Below are 22,425 nucleotides of genomic sequence, written 5' to 3'. Positions count from 1 at the left end.
CAGTTTAACCCAGTCCCTCCCAGTTGAACCCTTTCCCTCCCAGTTTAACCCAATCCCCCCCAGTTTAACCCAGTCCCTCCCAGTTTAACCCAGTCCCTCCCAGTTTAACCCAGTCCCTCCCAGTATAACCCAGTCCCTCCCAGTGCCCCGCCCACCATGGCGGCCGCTCTGAGGCCTCAATGGCAGTGAGGGGCGTGGCTTTCTCACCGCGCGTTCTGATTGGTTGTACTTCTCACGGGTGGGACCCCCTTCACCTTTCTCACGCGGTGATTGGTTGGCGACAGCGGAGGCGAGCGGCGATTAGCCAGCTAGACTTAAACCGGGTGGGCGCGGGCGCTGATTGGCCGCCTGCGCTCGGGTGGGCGGGGCGAGGCGGGAGGGCGGGAAGGCGCGGCGGCGATGGCGGCGCGGCTGGAGCGCGTGAGGGGGTGAGCGCGCGACCCCCCCAGGGCGGGAAATCCTGAGGGGCGCCCGGCCGCCATCTTGGGCCGAGCGCGCCCCCACCACCCTGCGCGGGCCTCGGGGGGTTCACTGGGTGCCATTGGGGTCCCTGAAGTGTCACCGGGTCCTTACGGGCTCCCTGGGGTGACTCCCAGCCCCACAAGGAGCGCTGCAGTGTTTCCGTGCCCTCGCACCTATCCCGGGGTCTTGGGGAGGGAGGGGGGTCACCGAGGGGTCTCCTCATCCCCGCGGGGATCTCTGGGAGCCCACGCGTGTCCGAGAAGGTTGTTTCCACTCGTGTCAGGGGGATCTCCTTGTTCCTGGAGGTGTCTGAGGGATGTCCCTCTCATCCCCACCCGTGTCCCGTGTCCCCAGGGCGCTGGCAGCGCTCGAGGCTGCCCTGGCCTTGGAGGAGGAGGAAGGTGATATCCCCACCCGGGTCCTGGTGGAACATCAAATGGTGAGACCCCAAAGCTGCCCCCCAGCACCGCAGAATAGACCTGCAGCATCCACGTCTGCCCCACAGCTGTCCTTGACCTCCCCATTTGCTCCCTAACGCCCCCACATCTGCCCTAAAATTACTTGTGACCCCCCCCCCCAAATTTCTCACAAACCCCCTATCTGGCCTTGATTCTTTTAATGACTCCCATATTTATCCCCTAAACCTTCCCAACTGCCCTATTTTCTGTCATCCTCTCCGCCCCCATGTATTCCTCAAAACTTTTCCCCCCAATTCACCCCTCCACACCCCATTTTCCCCCACAACTCTAACGCCTGCTCTGTGATCTTCCCCAACTCCCTTGGCACCCCAAATCACCCCTGACACCCCAAACCTGTCCCCCAGGACACCCGGCGGAAGCAGAAGCTGCTCCTGTCCCAGCTCCGGGTGCTGAAGCTGCTCCTGGGGGTCATCGAGAACCCGGGGGTGCCCCCAGCCACCACCAACCTGCGTGAGCCCCCCAAACCCCCTGACCCCCTAAACTGAACCCCAAATGCCCCTGAGCCTCCAAACTGAACCCAGAGCTGCCCTCAGCCTGTATGAGCCCACCTAAACTCCTGGGTTGACCCTGGACCCCAAAACCCCTTGACCTTCCTTGTCCACTTTGGGGGTTCCTGCGTCCCCTTTGGGGCAGGGGTTTGGGGGTTCCTGTGACCAGTTTGGGGGTTCCTGGGTCCCCCTTTGGGGCAGGGGTTTGGAAGTTCCTGGGTCCCCTTTGGGGGTTCCTGCGTCCCCTTTGGGGCAGGGGTTTGGGGGTTCCTGTGACCAGTTTGGGGGTTCCTGGGTCCCCCTTTGGGGCAGGGGTTTGGAAATACCTGGGTCCCCTTTGGGGGTTCCTGGGTCCCCCTTTGGGGCAGGGGTTTGGGGGTTCCTGTGACCATTTTGGGGGTTCCTGCGTCCCCTTTGGGGCAGGGGTTTGGGGGTTCCTGTGACCAGTTTGGGGGTTCCTGGGTCCCCCTTTGGGGCAGGGGTTTGGGGGTTCCTGTGACCAGTTTGGGGGTTCCTGGGTCCCCCTTTGGGGCAGGGGTTTGGGGGTTCCTGTGACCAGTTTGGGGGTTCCTGGGTCCCCCTTTGGGGCAGGGGTTTGGGGGTTCCTGTGACCAGTTTGGGGGTTCCTGGGTCCCCCTTTGGGGCAGGGGTTTGGGGGTTCCTGTGACCAGTTTGGGGGTTCCTGGGTCCCCCTTTGGGGCAGGGGTTTGGAAGTTCCTGGGTCCCCTTTGGGGGTTCCTGGGTCCCCTTGGGGCGGGAGCTCAGGGGATATTTGGGGATTCCCATAGATCTAAGTCCTGCTTGGGGAGTTCCTGGCACCCCTTTGGGAGGGATTGGTGATTCCCAAGTCCCTTTTGGGGGGCTGATGTGGGGCTCCCCCAGGCGAGGCGGCGGCGCAGGCGCGGGGGCGCTGGCAGGAGCTGAAGGCGAGGTACGGGGGGGCCCTGGGGGAGGCCGTGCCCCCCGCCCTGGCCCAGCTGCACCGGGGCCAGCAGCTGCTGCAGCGCGGGAGGGCGGCCCTGGGGGCACGGCTGGAACAGGTACGGGGGTTCCAGGGGGGCTGGGGGGGTGCAGTGGGTTCAGGGGGGCTGGAGCTTCCAGGAGTGCTAGGGGGTTGGGGTCCCTGGGGGCACAGTGTGGGTCTTGAGGGTCCCTTGGGTGCTGGGGGGCAGATTGTGGGTTCTGGGTGGTTCTATGGGTGCAGGGGGGTTGGGGGCACAGTGTGGGTCTGGGGGCTCCCATGGGGGTTGGGGTCACAGTGTGGGTCTAGGGGCTCCCATGGGGGTGGGGTCACAGTGTGGGTCTGGGGGCTCCCATGGGGGTTGGGGCCACAGTGTGGGTCTGGGGGCTATCATGGGGGTTGGGGGCACAGTGTGGGTCTGGGGGCTCCCATTGGGGTTGGGGCCACAGTGTGGGTCTGGGGGTTGGGGTCACAGTGTGGGTCTGGGGGCTCCCATTGGGGTTGGGGCCACAGTGTGGGTCTGGGGGCTCCCATGGGGGTTGGGGGCACAGTGTGGGTCTGGGGGCTCCCATGGGGTTGGGGTCACAGTGTGGGTCTGGGGGCTCCCATGGGGGTGGGGTCACAGTGTGGGTCTGGGGGCTCCCATGGGGGTTGGGGCCACAGTGTGGGTCTGGGGGCTCCCATGGGGGTTGGGGGCACAGTGTGGGTCTGGGGGCTCCCATGGGTGCTGTCTCTCCATCTCCTCCCCCAGCAAGAAGAGCTGAAGGTGAAGGTGCGTGAGGCCGCAGAGAGGCGGGACCAGGTGAGACATGGGGGACACCTTTTGGGGTCCCCCTGCCACATGGGGGCTCCTGGTGGTCCCACTTACCTTGGGGTGCCCTTGCCCACAGGAGGGTCCATTCTGGGGTTCCTTCCCTCTTCAGGTCTTATCTCCTTCTTCCCCCTTTGGTGTCTACCCCCAATTTGGGATCTCTTTCCGCTGCACTCTGGGGTCTTTTTCTCCCCAAATTTGGGGTCTTTTCCTTTCCAAATTCGAGCTTGTCTCGCCTAGTTTGGCATCTCTTTCCCTATGAATTGCAGTCTCATTCTCTCCCAGTCTGAAGTATTTTTCTCCCCAAATCTGGGGTCTCTTTCCCCCCAAATTTGGGGTCTCTTTCCCCTCTGATTTGGGGCTTTTCCCCCTCAATTTGGGGTCTCTTTCCCCCCAAATTTGGGGTCTCTTTCCCCTCTGATTTGCAGCTTTCCCCCCCCAATTTGGGGTCTCTTTCCCCTCTGATTTGGGGTCTCTTTCTCCCCCCAATTTGGGGTCTCTTTCCCCTCTGATTTGGGGCTCCCCCCCCAAATTTGGGGTCTCTTTCCCCTCTGATTTGGGGTCTCTTTCCCCCCCAATTTGGGGTCTCTTTCTCCCCCACAAGCTGCTCCGGCGGGTTCAGGAGCGGCGCCTGCAGCAGCTCGGCCGGCAGGAGGCGCTGCAGGGACTGCGGGAGGCAGCGGCCAGGTGAGGGGGGGACAGGTGAGGGGGTCATTGGGGGATAGGATGTGGATTTGGGGGCTCCTGGGATTTTGGGGGGTGGTCTAGGGGTCCTGAGAGGGACCCAGGAGTTTGGGGAGGTGTCCTCAGGGTGGGGGAGAGCCCTGGAAGGGACCCAGTGGGGGTCCAGGTGGGGCTGCTGGGATAGTGGGGAGGGTCCAGGGAATTTTGGGGGGGTGGGTGTGTCCTCCCCACCCATGGGCTGTTGTTTCCCGCAGGGTGGGGGCCTCGTGCCACCTGTACCAGGCCCTGGCGGGGGTCCAGGTGCTGCCCCCCTCCCCAGGGACCCCCGAGCTGGAGCTGGAGCTGGGACCCCCTCCCGGCTCCTCCCATTCCCTGCCCCCCCTTCACCTGTGCCTCACCCGTAGTGGGGAGGTCCAACTGCAGGTGAGTGGCTTAGGGGAGATTTTGGGGGCTGGGGAGGATTTGGGTGCTTGGGGGGGTGGGAATCGGGGGCTGAGGGGGCACTGAGAGGGCTTGGAGGGGATTTAGGGTAGTACTTGGACAGCTGGGAGGCAGAATTTTTGGGGGTCAGGAAGGCTGTGGGTGTGCACTTGGGGGCTGGGGACTGATCTGGAGGTGTCGGGGGGGTTCTGGGTGGTTTTGGGGTCTCACCACCTCCTCCTTTTCCCCCCAGGAACCCCCCCTGGGGCTGCCCCCTCCCTTGGGCCCGGGGCTGCTGGAGCTGCAGCAGCGCTGCTGGGAGAGCTGGAGCCTCTGGGCAGAGGTGACACACCTGAGGAGCAGGTGAGGGGGGCTGGGGGGGGTCTTTGAGGGAGTTTGGGGGGCTGGGGGGAGTTGGGGGCTCTTTGGGGTAGGTCTGAAGGGTCTAGGGGGTAATTGCAAGGAGTAGGGGCATTTGGGAGTTAACTGGGCGGGCTGTGGGAGAGTTTGGGGGGTCTTTGTAGAAGGTTAGGGGGTCTTTGGAGCAGTTCTGGGGGGCTTTAGGATAATTGCCAGGGTGGGGGGGCTGGGGGTTAATTGGGGGGCTCACCCAAGCCCCTGGTGACCCCCCCCCAGGTTTGCCCTGGACTGGCAGCCGGAGTTGGGGCTCCTGCAGGTCCTGGGGGGACCCCGGGGCGCCCAGACCCTCTGGACGCTGCAGCTGGAGCCGGGGTACCCCCAGAGCGGGGGGGTGCGACTGCTGCCCCCCGCCAAGGGGGCACCCCCCATCCCCGTGAGTCCTTTGGGGGTGTCCTGTGGGAGTTTGGGGGTCCTTCAGAGGGGATTGGGGGGGTCTGTGGGACAGGTTTAGGGATCCAGGGGCAATCTGGGGGGTCCTGGGTGGGGGGTCTAAGGGCAACTTTGGGGGTCCCAGAGACACTTGGAGATCCTGGGGGTGGTTTTGAGGTCCCGGGGGGGTCACTTGGGGGTCACTGAGGGCAATTTGTAGGGGTCCCTGAGCCAATGGGGGTTCCTGGGGGTGGTTTTGGGGTCACTGGGTGGGTCTGAGGGCAATTTAGGGGCGTCCCAGAGGCACTTGGGCATCCCAGGGGTGGTTTTAAGATTCTTGGTGGGTTTGGGGGGGCACTGGGAGGGTCCTGGGAGTGATCCCCCCAAATCCCCTTTTCCTCCACAGGCACCCCCAGACCCCCCCACTCTGACACGGTGGCTGGAGCTGCTGGTGGGGGAGGTCCCTGAAAATGGGGGATCCCCCTCTATCCCCCCCCCATAAAAAACCCCACTGCAAATAAACTCATGGCCACCCCTCCTCCAGCTCTGTCTCACCCAAAAAAAAACCATTTATGGGGGTTTGCAGGAGCAGCTTTATTGTGGGGAGGGGGTTCTGGGGGTCAGGGGTTTTGGGGTGCCAGGGGTCCCCCAATCTGGGGGTCCCTACGGGGGGGGGTCGGCACCGCGCCGCTTGGGCTGGTTGCGCTCGGGGTGCAGCAGGATCACGTAGACTTTGGGGGCGTAGAGGAGCCCCAGCGGCACTGAGGCCGACAGCGACATGGACACCGTCAGCGTGGCCGTCTGCACGTGCACCTGCACCCCAAAAACGGTACCCTAAAAACCCCCAAATCCTCCATCCCAAATCCCACTGACCCCCCCAAACCCAGCCAATCCCCAACCCAGCTGACCCCTGGTCACCGTGGCCGTCTGTACGTGCACCTGCACCCCAAAAACCGTACCCCAAAATCCTACTGACCTCGAAAGCAGGAAATCTCAAATCCCACTGATGCCCAAATGGCTAAAGCCCATTGATCCCAAAACAGGGACCCCCCCAGGGGACCCCCAAATCCCCCTCCTCACCTTCCCAGCCAACTGGGCTGTGCCAAAGATGGACTTGAAGGTGAGCCAGACCGTGTGTGATCCCCCAAATACCTCCAGTGACGCCCCCCAAACACCCTGAGAGACCTCCAACGATCCCCCAAACACCCCCAGGGACCCCAAAGCCCCCTCCTCACCCTCTCTGCCGACTGGGCGGCTCCGAAGAAGATGGGCCCGAAGGCCAGCCACACCACGCAGGTGGTGTACATGGCGAAGCCGATGGGTTTGGCCTCGTTGAAGTTCTCGGGGACGCCGCGCGCTTTGACGGCGTACACGGTGCAGGTGAGCATCAGCAGCAGGGCGTAGGCCAGGCAGGCCAGCGTGGCCCCCTCGGCCATGTCGCAGCGCAGGACCCCCCGCGCCGCCTCGGGGTCGGGGGTCCGGCCCATCTCGTAGTCGATGAGGGCGTGGGGTGGCCGGACCAGCAGCCAGGTGGCCGCGGCCAGCAGCTGCAGCCCGCTGAGCGTGAAGGTGATGACCAGCTGCGAGGTGGGGCTGATGAAGCGTGGCGGCGTCACCGAGCGCTTCCCTGCGGGGTGCAGTGGGTTACGGGGGGCTGCTGGCACCCCCAGAGCTCAACTGGCCTGAAGGGGTGGGAATTGGGGTACCCCGTGTCCCTCAGCCTGATCTGGAACCCCAAAATTCTTGGAGGTCCTGAAGTCACCTCCCTTGGGGACGGGGCTGGTCTTGGTGAGGAGCACAGAGTGGGGACCCTGTCCCATGTCCCTCATGCAGCCCCTCAGCCCAGGTTCCTGCCCCCCAGAGCCCCTCACCCGCACCCAGAGCCCCTCACCCACACCCAGAGCCCCATACCCCCACCCAGAGCCCCTCACCCACATCCAGAGCCCCTCACCTACACCCAGAGCCCCTCATCTACACCCAGAGCCCCTCACCCCCACCCAGAGCCCCTCACCCCTGCCCAGAGCCCCTCACCCCCACCCAGAGCTCCTCACCCCCACCCAGAGCCCCTCACCCCTGCCCAGAGCCCCTCACCCACACCCAGAGCCCCTCACCCCCACCCAGAGCCCCTCACCCACACCCAGAGCCCCTCACCCCCATCCAGAGCCCCTCACCTCTGCCCAGAGCCCCTCACCCCCACCCAGAGCCCCTCACCCCCACCCAGAGCCCCTCACCCCCGCCCAGAGCCCCTCACCCCCGCCCAGAGCCCCTCACCCACACCCAGAGCCCCTCACCCCCATCTAGAGCCCCTCACCTCTGCCCAGAGCCCCTCACCCCCGCCCAGAGCCCCTCACCCACACCCAGAGCCCCTCACCCCCGCCCAGAGCCCCTCACCCACACCCAGAGCCCCTCACCCCCATCCAGAGCCCCTCACCCCTGCCCAGAGCCCCTCACCCACACCCAGAGCCCCTCACCCACACCTAGAACCCCTCACCCCCACCCAGAGCCCCTCACCCCCACCCAGAGCCCCTCACCCACACCCAGAGCCCCTCACCCCCGCCCAGAGCCCCTCACCTCTGTCCAGAGCCCCTCACCCACACCCAGAGCCCCTCACCCCCACCCAGAGCCCCTCACCCCCACCCAGAGCCCCTCACCCACACCCAGAGCCCCTCACCCCCGCCCAGAGCCCCTCACCTCTGTCCAGAGCCCCTCACCTACACCCAGAGCCCCTCACCCACACCCAGAGCCCCTCACCCCCACCCAGAGCCCCTCACCTACACCCAGAGCCCCTCACCCACACCCAGAGCCCCTCGCCCCTGCCCAGAGCCCCTCACCCCCACCCAGACCCCCTCACCTCTGCCCAGAGCCCCTCACCCCCACCCAGAGCCCCTCACCCCCACCCAGAGCCCCTCACCTCTGCCCAGAGCCCCTCACCCCCACCCAGAGCCCCTCACCTCTGCCCAGAGCCCCTCACCCACACCCAGAGCCCCTCACCCCCACCCAGAGCCCCTCACCCCCACCCAGAGCCCCTCACCCCCACCCAGAGCCCCTCACCCACACCCAGAGTCCCTCACCCACACCCAGAGCCCCTCACCCACACCCAGAGCCCCTCACCCACACCCAGAGTCCCTCACCCACACCCAGAGCCCCTCACCCCCACCCAGAGCCCCTCATCCACACCCAGAGCCCCTCACCCACACCCAGAGCCCCTCACCCACATCCAGAGCCCCTCACCCCCGCCCAGAGCCCCTCACCCACACCCAGAGCCCCTCACCCACACCCAGAGCCCCTCACCCCCATCCAGAGCCCCTCACCCCCATCGAGAGCCCCTCACCCCCGCCCAGAGCCCCTCACCCCCGCCCAGAGCCCCTCACCTCTGTCCAGAGCCCCTCACCCCCACCCAGAGCCCCTCACCCCCACCCAGAGCCCCTCACCCCCACGCAGAGCCCCTCACCCACACCCAGAGCCCCTCACCCCCATCCAGAGCCCCTCACCTCTGCCCAGAGCCCCATACCCCCACCCAGAGCCCCTCACCTCTGCCCAGAGCCCCTCACCTCTGCCCAGAGCCCCTCACCCCCACCCAGAGCCCCTCACCCACACCCAGAGCCCCTCACCCACACCCAGAACCCCTCACCCCCACCCAGAGCCCCTCACCCCCACCCAGAGCCCCTCACCCACACCCAGAGCCCCTCACCCCCGCCCAGAGCCCCTCACCCCTGCCCAGAGCCCCTCACCCCCACCCAGAGCCCCTCACCTCTGCCCAGAGCCCCTCACCCCCACCCAGAGCCCCTCACCCCCACCCAGAGCCCCTCACCCACACCCAGAGCCCCTCACCCCCACCCAGAGCCCCTCACCCACACCCAGAGCCCCTCACCCCCACCCAGAGCCCCTCACCCTGTCTTCTTACCCCACTGTGCCCCCGTGCCCCTCACTGTGCCCAAAGACGTGGCAACGCGGTGGGTCTTGGTGAGAGCATGGCACAGTTGAGACCCCAGCCCCTCACCCCGTGCCCCCAGCCCCTCACCCCGTGCCCCCCAGCCCCTCACCCCGTGCCCCCCAGCCCCTCACCCTGCTCGAAGATGCGGTAGATGCGGTTGGTCTTGGTCAGCAGCGCGGCGTAGGTCAGGCTCATGCCCATGCCCAGGAAGAGCCGCCGCAGGGCGCAGACCCCCACGCCGGGCTCGGCCACCATGAGGAAGGTGATGGCGTAGACCAGGGCGATGCCAACCAGCAGGACGTAGCTCAGCTCTCGCCCCGACGCTTTGACGATGGGCGTCTCGTGGTGCCGCACGAAGGTGACCAGCACGAAGGCGGTGGCCATCAGCCCCAGCGTGGCCAGGGCCAGCGGGACGGCGGCGCAGGGGTGGCCCCAGCTGAGGCGCAGCACAGGTGTGGGGCGGCAGGCGGTGCGGTTGGGCGTGGGGCGCAGGTGAGGGGCGCAGGGCAGGCAGGTCAGCAGGTCGGCCCGGTACTGGTAGCCCCCGCAGAGCTCGCAGTGCCAGCAGCACGGAACCCCCTTCACCGGCTTCTTGCGCTCGCCGGGGCCGCATGGCAGGCTGCACACCGAGGGCGGCGGCGACGACGAGTTGGAGCCCCAGGCCATGGCGTCCTCCTGGTGGGGGGACGGTCAGGGATACCCCAAACCTCCCCAGGAACACCCCAAATACCCTAGGGAACATCCTATGGACATCCCAACCCTTAGTGGGCACCTCATGGATCCCCCAAACCATCCCAACCCCTAGTGGGCACCTCATGGATCCCCCAAACCATCCCAACCCCTAGTGGGCACCTCATGGATCCCCCAAACCCTCCATGGACACCCCAAACCTCTTAATGGACCCTCCCAAAACCCCCGTGGACACCAGAAACCCCCATGAAAAACCCAGACCCACCACAGACAACCCAAACCCTCCATGGACACCTCAAACCTCTTAATGGACCCTCCCAAAACCCCCGTGGACACCAGAAGTCCCCATGGACATCTCAAACCCCCATGAAAAACCCAGACCCACCACAGACAACCCAAACCCTCCATGGACACCTCAAACCTCTTAATGGACCCTCCCAAAACCCCCGTGGACACCAGAAACCCCCATGGACACCAGAAACCCCCATGAAAAACCCAGACCCACCACAGACAACCCAAACCCTCCATGGACACCCCAAACCTCCTCAAAGACCTCCCCAAACACCCCCCACAGGCACCCCACGGTTCCCCCAAGCCCTCCATGGACACCCCAAACCTCTTAATGGACCCTCCCAAAACCCCCGTGGACACCAGAAACCCCCATGGACACCAGAAACCCCCATGAAAAACCCAGACCCACCACAGACAACCCAAACCCTCCATGGACACCCCAAACCTCTTAATGGACCCTCCCAAAACCCCCGTGGACACCAGAAACCCCCATGGACATCTCAAACCCCCATGAAAAACCCAGACCCACCACAGACAACCCAAACCCTCCACGGACACCCCAAACCTCCTCAAAGACCTCCCCAAACACCCCCCACAGGCACCCCACGGTTCCCCCAAGCCCTCCATGGACACCCACCCAGGGGGAACAGGGCATCCCCCACCCAGTGCCCCCATTTGGGGTCAGAGGGGGCACCCTGGGGTCCCTGGGAGTCCCAGACCCACCTGCAGGTGCAGCCCCTGCACCCACTGCCCCACAGCCCGGTAGGCCCCGGTGCCGTTGCCCCCTTGGAACTGGAAGATGTCGTAGCGCCCAGGGGCATCCCCGTTCTCGTTGAAGGACACCGGTGTCCCCGCGCTGCCTGCACACCAGTACGGACCAGTATAAACCAGTATAGGTCAGGGACACCCCTGCCACCCCACAGGAAAGGTCAGTGACTCACCCCTAGCCCCCGTGTGCCCCTGGTACAGGGTAAACCAGTGCTCCCAGTATGGTTACCAGTGCACCCATCCCCTTCCCACTGCCCCACAGTAGCTCCCAGTACATCCCAGTATGGTCTCAAGTGCTCCCATCCCTCTCCGTGTTCGCCCCAGTAAATCCCAGTACATCCCAGGATGGTCTCCAGTGCCACCCTAGTATATCCCAGTGTCTCCCAGTAGCTCCCAGTACATTCCCAGTGCCACAGTACCGTTGAAGGCCACCCTGCGGATGTGGGTGAGCAGGCGGCGCCCGTCGGGGGGGTCCATGTGGGCACAGAGCCCCCCGCCCGGGCAGGCCTCGCCCAGCAGCGAGTGCAGCCCGTGGGCCATGGCCAGCACAGCGTCGATGACGAACTGCACCTTCCCCTCCTGCTCGTAGGGCGAGTCCCGCCCGATGCGCTCCCGGCCTGCGGGGTTTGAGATCCCAAATGGGCACCCCAAACCTGCCCTGGGCACCCCAAACCCGCCCTGGGCACCCCAAACCTGCCATGGGCACCCCAAACCTGCTACGGGCACCCCAAACCTGCCATGGGCACCCCAAACCTGCCCTGGGCACCCTAAACCTGCTATGGGCACCCTAAACCTGCCGTGGGCACCCTAAACCTGCCCTGGGCACCCCAAACCTGCCATGGGCACCCTAAACCTGCCCTGGGCACCCCAAACCTGCTGTGGGCACCCCAAACCTGCCCTGGGCACCCCAAACCTGCCCTGGGCACCCCAAACCTGCCCTGGGCACCCCAAACCCGCCATGGGCACCCCAAACCTGCCGTGGGCACCCCAAACCTGCCATGGGCACCCCAAACCTGCTGTGGGCACCCTAAACCTGCCATGGGCACCCCAAACCTGCCCTGGGCACCCTAAACCTGCCCTGGGCACCCTAAACCTGCCGTGGACACCCCAAACCTGCCCTGGGCACCCCAAACCCGCCATGGGCACCCCAAACCTGCTATGGGCACCCTAAACCTGCCGTGGGCACCCTAAACCTGCCCTGGGCACCCCAAACCTGCAATGGGCACCCTAAACCTGCCGTGGACACCCCAAACCTGCCATGGACACCCCAAACCTGCCATGGGCACCCCACCTTCCCCTCCTGCTCGTAGGGCGAGTCCCGCCCGATGCGCTCCCGGCCTGCGGGGTTTGAGATCCCAAATGGGCACCCCAAACCTGCCCTGGGCACCCTAAACCTGCCCTGGGCACCCCAAACCTGCCATGGTCACCCCAAACCCACCATGGACACCCCAAACCTGCCATGGGCACCCCAAACCTGCCATGGACACCCTAAACCTGCCCTGGGCACCCCACCTTCCCCTCCTGCTCGTAGGGCGAGTCCCGCCCGATGCGCTCCCGGCCTGCGGGGTTTGAGATCCCAAATGGGCACCCCAAACCTGCCCTGGGCACCCCAAACCTGCTGTGGGCACCCCAAACCTGCCATGGGCACCCCAAACCTGCCCTGGGCACCCTAAACCTGCCCTGGGCACCCCAAACCTGCCATGGGCACCCCAAACCTGCCCTGGGCACCCTAAACCTGCCCTGAGCACCCTAAACCTGCCATGGACACCCCAAACCCGCCATGGGCACCCCAAACCTGCCCTGGGCACCCCAAACCTGCCATGGACACCCCACCTTCCCCTCCTGCTCGTAGGGCGAGTCCCGCCCGATGCGCTCCCGGCCTGCGGGGTTTGAGATCCCAAATGGGCACCCCAAACCTGCCCTGGGCACCCCAAACCTGCCCTGGGCACCCCAAACCTGCCCTGGGCACCCTAAACCTGCCATGGGCACCCCAAACCTGCCCTGGGCCCCCCAAACCTGCCCTGGGCACCCCAAACCTGCCCTGGGCACCCCACCTTCCCCTCCTGCTCGTAGGGCGAGTCCCGCCCGATGCGCTCCCGGCCTGCGGGGTTTGAGATCCCAAATGGGCACCCCAAACCTGCCCTGGGCACCCCAAACCTGCCATGGACACCCCAAACCTGCCATGGACACCCTAAACCTGCCATGGGCACCCCAAACCCGCCATGGGCACCCCAAACCAGCCATGGACACCCCAAACCCACCGTGGGCACCCCAAACCTGCCATGGGCACCCCACCTTCCCCTCCTGCTCGTAGGGCGAGTCCCGCCCGATGCGCTCCCGGCCTGCGGGGTTTGAGATCCCAAATGGGCACCCCAAACCTGCCCTGGGCACCCCAAACCTGCCCTGGGCACCCCAAACCTGCCATGGGCACCCCAAACCTGCCATGGGCACCCCAAACCTGCCATGGGCTCCCCAAACCTGCCATGGGCACCCCACCTTCCCCTCCTGCTCGTAGGGCGAGTCCCGCCCGATGCGCTCCCTTCCTGCGGGGTTTGAGATCCCAAATGGGCACCCCAAACCTGCCGTGGGCACCCCAAACCAGCCATGGGCACCCCAAACCTGCCATGGACACCCCAAACCTGCCCTGGGCACCCCAAACCTGCCATGGACACCCCAAACCTGCCCTGGGCACCCCAAACCTGCCATGGGCACCCCACCTTCCCCTCCTGCTCGTAGGGCGAGTCCCGCCCGATGCGCTCCCGGCCTGCGGGGTTTGAGATCCCAAATGGGCACCCCAAACCTGCCCTGGGCACCCCAAACCTGCCATGGCACCCTAAACCTGCCCTGGGCACCCCAAACCTGCCATGGGCACCCTAAACCTGCTCTGGGCACCCTAAACCTGCCATGGGCACCCTAAACCTGCCCTGGGCACCCCAAACCTGCCCTGGGCACCCCAAACCTGCCATGGTCACCCTAAACCTGCCCTGGGCACCCCAAACCTGCCCTGGGCACCCCAAACCTGCCATGGACACCCCAAACCCGCCATGGACACCCCAAACCTGCCATGGACACCCCAAACCTGCCATGGACACCCCAAACCTGCCATGGTCACCCCAAACCCACCATGGACACCCCAAACCTGCCCTGGACACCCCAAACCTGCCCTGGGCACCCTAAACCTGCCCTGGGCACCCCAAACCTGCCATAGGCACCCCAAACCTTCCCCTCCTGCTCGTAGGGCGAGTCCCGCCCGATGCGCTCCCGGCCTGCGGGGTTTGAGATCCCAAATGGGCACCCCAAACCTGCCCTGGGCACCCCAAACCTGCCCTGGGCACCCTAAACCCGCCATGGACACCCCAAACCTGCCCCGGGCACCCCAAACCTGCCCTGGGCACCCCAAACCTGCCGTGGACACCCCAAACCTTCCCCTCCTGCTCGTAGGGCGAGTCCCGCCCGATGCGCTCCCGGCCTGCGGGGTTTGAGATCCCAAATGGGCACCCCAAACCTGCCATGGGCACCCCAAACCTGCCATGGGCACCCCAAACCTGCCCTGGGCACCCCAAACCTGCCATGGGCACCCTAAACCTGCCATGGGCACCCCAAACCTGCCATGGACACCCCAAACCTGCCCTGGGCACCCTAAACCCGCCATGGGCACCCCAAACCCGCCATGGGCACCCCAAACCTGCCATGGACACCCCAAACCTGCCATGGTCACCCTAAACCTGCTGTGGCCACCCCACCTTCCCCTCCTGCTCGTAGGGCGAGTCCCGCCCGATGCGCTCCCGGCCTGTGGGGTTTGAGATCCCAAATGGGCACCCCAAACCTTCCCTGGGCACCCCAAACCTGCTGTGGGCACCCCAAACCCGCCATGGGCACCCCAAACCCGCCATGGGCACCCCAAACCTGCCATGGGCACCCTAAACCTGCTCTGGGCACCCCAAACCTGCCATGGACACCCTAAACCTGCTGTGGGCACCCCAAACCCGCCATGGACACCCTAAACCTGCCATGGGCACCCCAAACCTGCCCTGGGCACCCCAAACCTGCCATGGGCACCCCAAACCTGCCCTGGGCACCCCAAACCTGCTGTGGACACCCCAAACCCGCCCTGGGCACCCCAAACCTGCCATGGACACCCCAAACCCGCCATGGGCACCCCAAACCTGCCCTGGGCACCCCAAACCTGCTGTGGGCACCCTAAACCTGCCATGAACACCCCAAACCTGCCATGGACACCCCAAACCTGCCATGGGCACCCCAAACCCACCGTGGGCACCCTAAACCTGCCATGGGTGCCCTAAACCTGCCATGGACACCCCAAACCTGCCCTGGGCACCCTAAACCTGCCATGGACACCCTAAACCTGCCCTGGGCACCCCAAACCTGCCATGGGCACCCCAAACCCGCCATGGACACCCCAAACCTGCCATGGACACCCCAAACCTGCCATGGGCACCCCAAACCTGCCCTGGGCACCCCAAACCAGCCATGGGCACCCCAAACCCACCGTGGGCACCCCAAACCTGCCCTGGGCACCCTAAACCCACCATGGACACCCCAAACCTGCCCTGGGCTCCCTAAACCTGCCCTGGGCACCCCAAACCTGCCCTGGGCACCCCAAACCTGCCATGGGCACCCCAAACCCGCCATGGACACCCCAAACCCACCGTGGGCACCCCAAACCTGCCATGGGCACCCCAAACCTGCCATAGGCACCCCAAACCTTCCCCTCCTGCTCGTAGGGCGAGTCCCGCCCGATGCGCTCCCGGCCTGCGGGGTTTGAGATCCCAAATGGGCACCCCAAACCAGCTATGGGCACCCCAAAGCTGCCATGGGCACCCCAAACCTGCCATGGGCACCCTAAACCTGCCATGGACTCCCCAAACCTGCCATGGACACCCCAAACCCACTGTGGGCACCCCAAACCTGCCATGGGCACCCCAAACCTGCCCTGGGCACCCCAAACCTGCCCTGGGCACCCCAAACCTGCCATGGGCACCCCAAACCTGCCATGGGCACCCCAAACCTGCCATGGCCACCCTAAACTTACCTGTGGGGTCCCTGTGAGGTTTCTATGGGGTGTCTGGGGCCGGGTACCTGTGGGGTCTCTATTGGGTCCCTATGGGGTCCTTGTGGGGCAGGATACCTGTGGGGTCCCTATGGGGTCTTTATGGGGTACCTGTGGGGTCTTTAAGGGGTCTCTATGGGGTCTCTGGGGAAGGGTACCTGTGAAGTCTCTATAGGGTCTCTATAGGGCAGGGTACCTTTAAGGTCCCTATGGGATCTCTGTGGGGTCCCTGTTGGGTCTCTATGGGGCAGGGTATCGTGGGATCTCTATAGGGTCCCTATAGGGCAGGGTACCTGTGGGATCTCTATAGGGCCCCTATAGGGCAGGGTACCTGTGGGGTCCCTATGGGGTCCCTGTGGGGTCTCTATGGGGCAGGGTACCTGTGGGGTCCCTATGGGGTCCCTTTGGGGTCTCTATGGGGCAGGATACCTTTGGGGTCCTTATAGGGCAGGGTACCTGTGGGATCTCTGTAGGGCCCCTATAGGGCAGGGTACCTGTGGGGTCCCTATGGGGCAGGGTACCTGTGGGGTCTCTATGGGGCAGGCTACCTGTGGGGTCCCTATAGGGTCCCTGTGGGGTCTCTATGGGGCAGGCTACCTGTGGGGCCCCTATAGGGCAGGGTACCTGTGGGGTCCCTATGGGGTCCCTATGGGGTCCCTATAGGGCAGGGTACCTGTGGGATCTCTATAGGGTCCCTATAGGGCAGGGTACCTGTGGGGTCCCTATGGGGTCCCTGGGGGGTCTCTATGGGGCAGGCTACCTGTGGGATCCCTATGGGGTCCCTATAGGGCAGGGTACCTGTGGGGTCTCTATAGGGTCCCTATAGGGCAGGGTACCTGTGGGGTCCCTATGGGGTCCCTGTGGGGTCTCTATGGGGCAGGGTACCTGTGGGGTCCCTATAGGGCAGGGTACCTGTGGGGTCCCTATGGGGTCCCTGTGGGGTCCCTATGGGGCAGGGTACCTGTGGGGTCTCTATGGGGCAGGGTACCTGTGGGGTCCCTATAGGGCAGGGTACCTGTGGGGTCCCTATGGGGTACCTGTGGGGTCTCTATGGGGCAGGGTACCTGTGCACTTGCGCACGGGCGCTCCGGGTGCCCCCGCGGGCTCTCCGTGGGGCGCGGTGCCGTGGGGCAGGCGGCAGTTGAAATCGTCCTCCCAGAACTCGTGGAACCAGAGGTTGCGGCGGTTGTTCTCCAGCGAGCGCGATGTGAAGTACTCGTCAAAGCCTGGGGGGGACACCGGGGGTCAGGGGGGTCCCCACAGGGTCACAGGGGACCCCCCTGAGCCATGGGTGACCCACAGAATCCTGGAGTGTCCCACAAGTCCCCCAGACTCCCCCCAGAGCCCCCTAAGAGCCTCCCTGGAACCCCCAAACCCACCCTGAGTCCCCCCAGAGCCCCCCCCAGCAATCTTCAGTCTCCCCCAGCCCATCCCAGTTTGCCCCAGTCCTTCCCAAAAAACTCCCAGTCCCTCCCAGTGCCCCCAGTCCATTCCAGTGCCCCCAGTCCCTCCAGCCTCCAGTCCCCCCAGTCCGTCCCAGTCCCCCCAGTGCCCCCAGTCCCTCCCAGTGCCCCCAGTCCCTCCCAGTGCCCCCAGTCCCCCCAGTCCCCCCAGTCCCTCCCAGTGACCCCAGTCCCTCCCAGTGCCCCCAGTGCCCCCAGTCCCTCCCAGTGCCCCCAGTCCCTCCCAGTCCCCCCAGTCCCCCCAGTCCCTCCCAGTGCCCCCAGTCCCTCCCAGTGCCCCCAGTCCCCCCAGTCCCTCCCAGAGCCCCCAGTCCCTCCCAGTGCCCCCAGTCCCTCCCAGTCCCCCCAGTCCCCCCAGTCCCTCCCAGTCCCCCCAGTCCCTCCCAGTCCCCCCAGTGCCCCCAGTCCCTCCCAGTCCCCCCAGTCCCTCCAGCCTCCAGTCCCCCCAGTCCCTCCCAGTCCCTCCCAGTCTCCCCAGTGCCCCCAGTCCCTCCAGCCTCCAGTCCCCCCAGTCCCTCCCAGTCCCTCCCAGTGCCCCCAGTGCCCCCAGTCCCTCCCAGTGCCCCTAGTCCCTCCAGCCTCCAGTCCCCCCAGTCCCTCCCAGTCCCCCCAGTGCCCCCAGTCCCTCCCAGTCCCCCCAGTGCCCCCAGCGCTCACCGGGCACCGAGGCCCGTTTGGGCAGGATGGTGATGGCCCCGTGCGCCGCCTCCTCCAGGCCCTGCACTGGTGCCATCTTGGCCCCCCAACTGTCCGAGCCCACCCAGGAGAAGTGGCCTGAGAGGTTGGCCAGCGTGGCGGCCTCCAGCACCCGCCTGCGGGGACAGGCACGGCTACTGGGCAAACTGGGAGGGACTGGGAGCACTGGGAGGGACTGGGGGCACTGGGAGGGACTGGGAGGGACTGGAACGGGTTGGGCGGCTACTGGGATGAACAGTGGAGGCTGCTGGGATGGACTGTGAAGGACTGGAAAGGAACGTGGATGGACTGAAAGGACTGGGAGGCCACTGGGTTAGACTGGGAGGGGACCTGACTAGACTGGGATGAACTGGGATGAACTCCAGTGGGCTGAGGAGCACTGGGGAGGGACTGGGGCAGGACTGGTGTGTACTGGGGCACACTGGTGTGTACTGGGGTGCACTGGTCTCACCGGATGTCGTCCTCGTTGGCAAAGAGCACGACCCCACGCGCAGTCGACGTCTCCATCAGGCGCCCGATGACCTTGGCAAACTCCCCCGGCTTCGGCTCCCGCGGGATCTTGATGGACTGGGCGATGCACAGGCCCCCTGCCCCAGTACAGACCAGTATAAACCAGTATGGACCAGTGTGGATGGGGATCACCTTCCCTGTCCAGGCCTCAGAACCTCCCCCTTCCCTGCAGAGCTCACCCTCCCACTACATCCCAGTATGGCCCAGTGCCCCTCCCAGCATAATCCGGTGCCCTCCCAGTGCTCCCAGTGCCCTCCCAGTATAACCCAGTACAGCCCACCGGCCTCGCGGGAGCTCTGCACGAAGGCCTCGACGCCGCTCTCGCCGTAGTTGCCCTCGGAGGCCAACGTGCTGACGTAGCTCCAGCCCAGCGCCCGCACCACGGCCACCATGGCCTGCGCCTGGTACGAGTCGGGCGGCACCACCCGCGAGAAGAACTCGTAACGCCCGGGGTCCGACAGCTCGGGGGCCGTGGAGGCGTAGCTGATCTGGGGGATCTGGGGACATTGGGGACATCACGGAGATGTCAGGGACAGGGGGGGGTTGGGGGCATCAAGGGGCCGTGGGGAGATGGGGGTGAAGGGCTGTGGGGGTGTCAGGGTGGAGTGTTGATGTAGGGAGGGTCTGGGGGGACATTGGGGGCACTGGGGAGCGTGAGGGGACATTGAGGACAGAGGGGGCTCAGCCTGGGGCTGGGGACAAGGGGGACATCGGGGACATGCCGGGGGGGCCCGGGGGACACCAGGGGACCTGGCACTGTGGGACCCCCCCCTCGCTGTCCCTAATCCCCCCTAATCCCCCTGGGCCATTTGCTGCCGTCCCTGCGGATTGTGGGTAACACCCGTGGGGGGAGGAGGGGAAGGTTCTGGAAGGGAGGGGGGGCACAGAGGGGGGGCAGGTGTCCAGGCCCCCCCCCACCACAGGGAGAGGACACCATGAGGACACTGTGGGGACAACGCTGTCCCATGTCACCCCCACATGCCCTCAAACATCTTCAGTGTCCCCAACACCCCCCCGTGATCACAAAGAGCCCCTGGACATTGGCCACCATGATGGACACGGAGCTGGCGGACACCCATGTCCCTCCATGTCCCCAATGTCCCTCCATGTCCCAATGTCCCTCCATGTCCCCAATGTCCCTCCATGCCCCCAGTGTCCCTCCACATCCCAATGTCCCTTCATATCCCCAACATCCCTCCATGTCCCCAGTGTCCCTCCATGCCCCCAGTGTCCCTCCATGTCCCCAATGCCCCTCCACATCCCAACGTCCTTTCACATCCCCAACATCCCTCCATGTCCCCAACACCCCCAAATCCCCCATCTCACTGCGAACAGCCGCAGCACGTTGGCCACCATGATGGACACGGAGCTGGCGGACACCCATGTCCCTTCATGCCCCCAATGTCCCTCCATGTCCCAATGTCCCTCCATGTCCCAATGTCCCTTCACATCCCCAACATCCCTCCATGCCCCCAGTGTCCCTCCATGTCCCCAGTGTCCCTCCATGCCCCCAGTGTCCCTCCAGGTCCCAATGTCCCTTCATGCCCCCAATGTCCCTCCATGTCCCCAGTGCCCCTCCATGTCCCTAGTGCCCCTCCACATCCCAATGTCCCTTCATATCCCCAACATCCCTCCATGTCCCCAACGCCCCCAAATCCCCCGACTCACCACGAACAGCCGCAGCACGTTGGCCACCATGATGGACACGGAGCTGGCGGACACCAATGTCCCTCCATGTCCCCAATGTCCCTCCATGTCCCCAATGTCCCTCCATGTCCCCAGTGCCCCTCCACATCCCAATGTCCCTCCATGTCCCCAACATCCCTCCATGTCCCCAACGCCCCCAAATCCCCCGTCTCACCGCGAACAGCCGCAGCACGTTGGCCACCATGATGGACACGGAGCTGGCGGACGCCCCGATGACCCCGACCAGGCGCTCCGGCGGGGGCCGGCGTGGGGCTGACCCATCGGGGCAGCTGCCCTCGCCCCCCTCGGGGGGCAGGAGGCTGCGCACGAAGCTCAGCGCCTGCTCCAGGGCGTAGGTGTCCCTGGAGCAGGTGTCCAGGATGCGAGCGCCCAGCGTCAGGTTGGGCAGCACCCGCGGGTCGCCGTTGACGCGGTCCAGCGCGTACAACATGGCCTCCAGCCGGTGGATGCCCTTCTCCTTCTTGACCGGCCCGCAGGGCACCCCGGCAGGGCCGCGGGCGTGCACCGGGAACAGCCCCCCCAGCGTCAGGTCACCCTCCAGCCGGATGGCGTGGGGCTGGGTGGGCGCCGGGGGGCAGCGGCATGGTGGGCACTGTGACAGCAGGGCCACCAGCAGGGCCACCAGCGGGGCCACCAGTGGGGCAGGCATGGTGGGCTGGGGGCAGAGAGCAGGGTTAGGGGGTGATAGGGGGCAGAGGTGGCTCCCTGTGGGGCAGGGTGGGTGCCAGGGGGGCACAGGGACAGCAGGGTCATCGGCGGGGGTCAGCAGAGTGGACAGTGGGGTGGCGTCCCATGGGGCAGGGGTCACTCCCTGTGGGGTGGGGGTGGGACCCCAGGGACCGGGGTGGGCAGGAGGGGACGGAGAGGGGTTACAGAGGGGGCACCCAGGGGGTGAGGGGTAGGGGATGGCACCCATTGGGGTGGGGGGACACCCTTTGGGGGTGGAGAGGGGGATAATGACACCCCATGAGGCAGCGACACCCCCAGTGTGGGGGGCAGCCCCCCATGGGGCAGAGGGATCTGTCCCCGCCCCGGAGAGAGGTTTGGGGGTCCCCAGCTCCCCCCAGTTTGGGGTCCCAGTGCCCCCACCCTGCTCACCTGGCCCGTGGGTGCTCCTGTCCCTGTGCAGCCGCTGGGGACTGGGTGCTCCTGTCCTGGCCCCCCCAGATCCCCCCAAATCCCCCCCAAATCCCCCCCTCGGGGTCCCTCCAGATGCTGATGGGAAAGGGAGGGGGAGGGGGAGGAGCCCCCCCCGCCCCATCCCGGCTTGGCCGAACTCCCGCAACCACCTGGCCCCCCCAATTAAACCAGATGATAATTACTGGGGGGGTGTGAGGGGAATTAGGGGTACCCCCCTCCCCAAACACATCCCCAGGGGGTCCCAAGGTGGGGCTGACCCCTCGGGGGGTTTGGGGGGGCCGGGAGGGCCTTAATCCCCCCCCAGCTGTCGGATTATGGGGGGAGGGTGGATAATCCACTGCTCATCTGCAGCCAGGACCCCCCCCAGGCCAGATGAGGGAGGGGGACACGGGGGGGCTGATGGGGACTTTTGGGGGGGGCTCTGGGGACCTGAGGGGACTCTGGGAGGGTGAGGGGAATCCTGGGGGGCTGTGGGGACATTTGGGGGGCTGAGGGGGCCATGGAGAGGCACGGGGGGGGGTCAGTGGGGGACATGGAGGGGGTGACCCAGGAGAGCTCTGAGGGGACAAGGAGGGGACACTGGGGGGGTGTCAGTGGGTCTGGGGAGGGGTCAGTGGGTCTGGGGAGGGGTCAGTGGGTCCCGGGGGGGTCAATGGGTCCCGGGTGGGGTCAGTGGGTCCCGGGGGGCTCAACTGGGTCCCGGGGAGGGTCAATGGGTCCCGGGTGGGGTCAGTGGGTCTGGGAAGGGGTCAGTGGGTCCCGGGTGGGGTCAATGGGTCCCGGGGTGGGGTCAGTGGGTCCCGGGGGGGGTCAGTGGGTCCCGGGGGGGGTCAGTGGGTCCCGGGGGGGGTCAATGGGTCCCGGGTGGGGTCAGTGGGTCTGGGGAGGGGTCAGTGGGTCCCGGGGAGGGTCAATGGGTCCTGGGTGGGGTCAATGGGTCCTGGGGGGCTCAATGGGTCCCGGGGGCTTTCGGGGACCCCCGGGGCCTCTGGGGGGGGGCATTGGGGGGGGTTTGAGGGGCCCCAGAGCGGGCGGGGCCTTTCCCGCCAAAACTCCGCCTC

General features: G+C 65.9%; 2 protein-coding genes across 3 annotated transcripts; one reads left to right on the top strand and one right to left on the bottom strand.

Moving 5' to 3' along the window:
• The first annotated feature begins 171 nt into the window (after positions 1–171).
• On the top strand, positions 172–5,637 carry ZWINT (ZW10 interacting kinetochore protein). 2 transcript variants are annotated; one of them, XM_041712057.2, is made up of 10 exons: positions 172–323; positions 817–901; positions 1,286–1,391; positions 2,312–2,469; positions 3,142–3,192; positions 3,806–3,888; positions 4,140–4,308; positions 4,559–4,668; positions 4,942–5,098; positions 5,501–5,637. In XM_041712057.2, the coding sequence occupies exons 2-10, from the start codon at positions 899–901 to the stop codon at positions 5,594–5,596; spliced, it is 933 nt and encodes a 310-aa protein (XP_041567991.2). In that variant the 5' UTR covers positions 172–323; positions 817–898; the 3' UTR covers positions 5,597–5,637. The 2 variants fall into 2 exon arrangements, with proteins under 2 accessions (XP_041567991.2, XP_041567990.2); XM_041712056.2 differs by lacking the exon at positions 172–323 and adding an exon at positions 340–428.
• Positions 5,638–5,663: 26 nt separating this feature from the next.
• Positions 5,664–20,870, bottom strand: LOC115492167 (metabotropic glutamate receptor 6). Its single transcript, XM_072920478.1, has 10 exons — positions 20,379–20,870; positions 18,798–19,014; positions 18,459–18,594; positions 17,969–18,123; positions 16,913–17,074; positions 11,197–11,394; positions 10,733–10,869; positions 9,160–9,703; positions 6,330–6,721; positions 5,664–5,907 (listed from the first exon to the last, which is right to left on the bottom strand). The coding sequence occupies exons 1-10, from the start codon at positions 20,652–20,654 to the stop codon at positions 5,758–5,760; spliced, it is 2,367 nt and encodes a 788-aa protein (XP_072776579.1). The 5' UTR covers positions 20,655–20,870; the 3' UTR covers positions 5,664–5,757.
• Between the last annotated feature and the right edge of the window lie 1,555 nt (positions 20,871–22,425).

Source organism: Taeniopygia guttata, chromosome 31 (assembly GCF_048771995.1).
Source record: "Taeniopygia guttata chromosome 31, bTaeGut7.mat, whole genome shotgun sequence".
Lineage (NCBI taxonomy): Eukaryota > Metazoa > Chordata > Aves > Passeriformes > Estrildidae > Taeniopygia > Taeniopygia guttata.
The sequence above is the reverse complement of the archived record's forward strand: the minus strand, read 5'-3'. Positions and strand labels throughout refer to the sequence as shown.

What these genes read in the sequence shown, in the direction of transcription:
- ZWINT (XM_041712056.2), top strand. Translation starts at nt 400, where the DNA reads ATGGCGGCGCGGCTGGAGCGCGTGAGGGG. An exon ending in TCCTGGTGGAACATCAAATG is followed by an intron (nt 902 to 1,285) that starts GTGAGACCCCAA and finishes CCTGTCCCCCAG; the next exon opens with GACACCCGGCGGAAGCAGAA. An exon ending in AGGGGGCACCCCCCATCCCC is followed by an intron (nt 5,099 to 5,500) that starts GTGAGTCCTTTG and finishes TTTCCTCCACAG; the next exon opens with GCACCCCCAGACCCCCCCAC.
- LOC115492167 (XM_072920478.1), bottom strand. Translation starts at nt 20,654, where the DNA reads ATGTTGTACGCGCTGGACCGCGTCAACGGCGACCCGCGGGTGCTGCCC. An exon ending in GCCCGTGCGCAAGTGCACAG is followed by an intron (nt 11,395 to 16,912) that starts GTACCCTGCCCC and finishes CAAACCCCGCAG; the next exon opens with GCCGGGAGCGCATCGGGCGG. An exon ending in CTACCGCATCTTCGAGCAGG is followed by an intron (nt 6,722 to 9,159) that starts GTGAGGGGCTGG and finishes TGCACCCCGCAG; the next exon opens with GGAAGCGCTCGGTGACGCCG.